At 43.6% G+C, this 1,833-nt stretch overlaps 1 protein-coding gene across 1 annotated transcript; it reads right to left on the reverse strand.

Moving 5' to 3' along the window:
• Nucleotides 1-604: 604 nt before the first annotated feature.
• On the reverse strand, nt 605-1,786 carry LOC110021604 (protein EXORDIUM-like 1). The gene has a single exon (XM_020720165.1). The coding sequence runs from the start codon at nt 1,675-1,677 to the stop codon at nt 742-744; it is 936 nt and encodes a 311-aa protein (XP_020575824.1). The 5' UTR covers nt 1,678-1,786; the 3' UTR covers nt 605-741.
• Between the last annotated feature and the right edge of the window lie 47 nt (nt 1,787-1,833).

Below are 1,833 nucleotides of genomic sequence, written 5' to 3' on the forward strand. Positions count from 1 at the left end.
CACCCTTACTGAATTGATAGTTTTAATTCATCCTTTGGTTCTTATTATTTTAAAAAAAAATGCAAGAATATATATGAATTTGACTCATTGAGAGACGGTCCACGGCATCTATGAATTGCGTGGGCCAAAAAATTTTGTTAGGTTATAATCAATTCGGTTTATATGTCTAAATATTTATTGATTAATAATCATGAAAGTAATCATATGTATTCATTTGTATTTGATCAAATTAAAATATAAATAAACAATAATTTGCTAAAATTAGAGCCTTCTTGTTTAATTAATATCAATTAAATAGATTGTATTAATCAATATCTTTAATTTAACTACTTTTTTTCATAATATTTTTACTAAGTCCCCTCATCCTTCTTCCCCAAGCTCGCTGGACAAGGACTGGCGAAGGCATCGACATTAGCGATGCGTAAAGAAGAACTTCGAAAGCTGCTGATTTTTAAAATCCGAGCCAATAGCAGGATTTATTGAATAAATCAGTGATTTGAGACAAACGGAGGAGAAATAGAGATTTAAAATTCTACAGAATATAAACTCGTCAAAAACTCAAAGCCTTCAAGAATAAATGAAAGGAGAATCATAAACTACGAAATGCACATAAACATTCTAAAGAAAATTTAAGTCTAAAACAAATTGAATCAATGAAAGAAATGCAGATTTAAAGCATTCCACCTATGCAGATCTAATAATCTAATAACCTTTTATAACTACTCAGCAACTCGCTAAAAACTACAGCAAAGATGAACACGAAGCCGTTGACGGATCAAAGATCGCCGGAAGGAGAGACTTCCTCCCATTAGCCCCACTGGCGTTATAGCTCGCACCGGTGACTGAATCCACCAGAAGCTCACCGGCGTAACCAGCGTACGCTCTCTTACCGTAAATCGCCGTGCACGCTGTCGCCGCCTCAAGCAGCGCCGTCTTCGGACCTATAAAAAATCCTCCGCCGTCGAACGGGAAAGTTAAAGCTCTGAAAATCGTACTCGCCAGATTCATCACTATGCTGTCAACTCCAACGACTCCGTTAGGCGCCACAAAGGGTGGAGCCTGCGGACCGTAGTCCGGTTGATGGAAGGGCCGCGAGCACTGGCCGGGACACTGAAGCATCGAGTTACTGACCCATATGTAGGCGAACAGGCCAGCTTTGGACAGGGGAGACGATCTGTGGGTCGCGCATCGGCTCATACAAAATCCCTCGATCGTCACGTCATCGGACGTTAAGACAACGTTTATGGCATGCTGATGCCTGCCTTTTGTCGCGAGAGCTACAATGTCCAAGTTCTTCAGGGATTTGCCCAAGGAGTAGTTCTCATCAATAATTTGATCACCGAGGGTGAGACGAGGCAGCGCTTTCTTTGATTGGACGCAGTACTTCTCGGCCATCGCCCACCAGGATGACATGGAGGGCTTGTTGTTCAGGGGATCGCCAGATGAGAGGGAGGCGACGAAATCGGAGACGATGGATCGCTGGGAGGCGTTGAAGTTACCATACCAGATGAGGTTGACGGAGATCGGGCCGTAGAGAAGAGCGCCCTTATGGTAGGTGATGGTGAGCGGCTCCTTTTCTAACTCGACCTGGAGCATCCGGGCAGCGAGCGAAGAAGGGAAGAGAAGAGCCGAAAGCAGAAAGAAGCAGAGATGCGCGGAATGAGATGAAGAATCCATGGCCGCGAATGATTATGGAAGGGAGGGAGAGAAGAAGATTCTCTTGTGAGAGTGAAGTTTTGGGAGATTTCTTGAAGATCGTATGTGGCTGTAATGGGAGCATTCCCCGATTTTTAAAGCAAGAGGGAGGGCGGGGACTGATAGCGTCTGTTTAGT

The sequence above is a fragment of the Phalaenopsis equestris genome, unplaced genomic scaffold (genome assembly GCF_001263595.1).
Source record: "Phalaenopsis equestris unplaced genomic scaffold, ASM126359v1 Scaffold000136, whole genome shotgun sequence".
In the NCBI taxonomy this organism is placed as follows: Eukaryota; Viridiplantae; Streptophyta; class Magnoliopsida; order Asparagales; family Orchidaceae; genus Phalaenopsis; species Phalaenopsis equestris.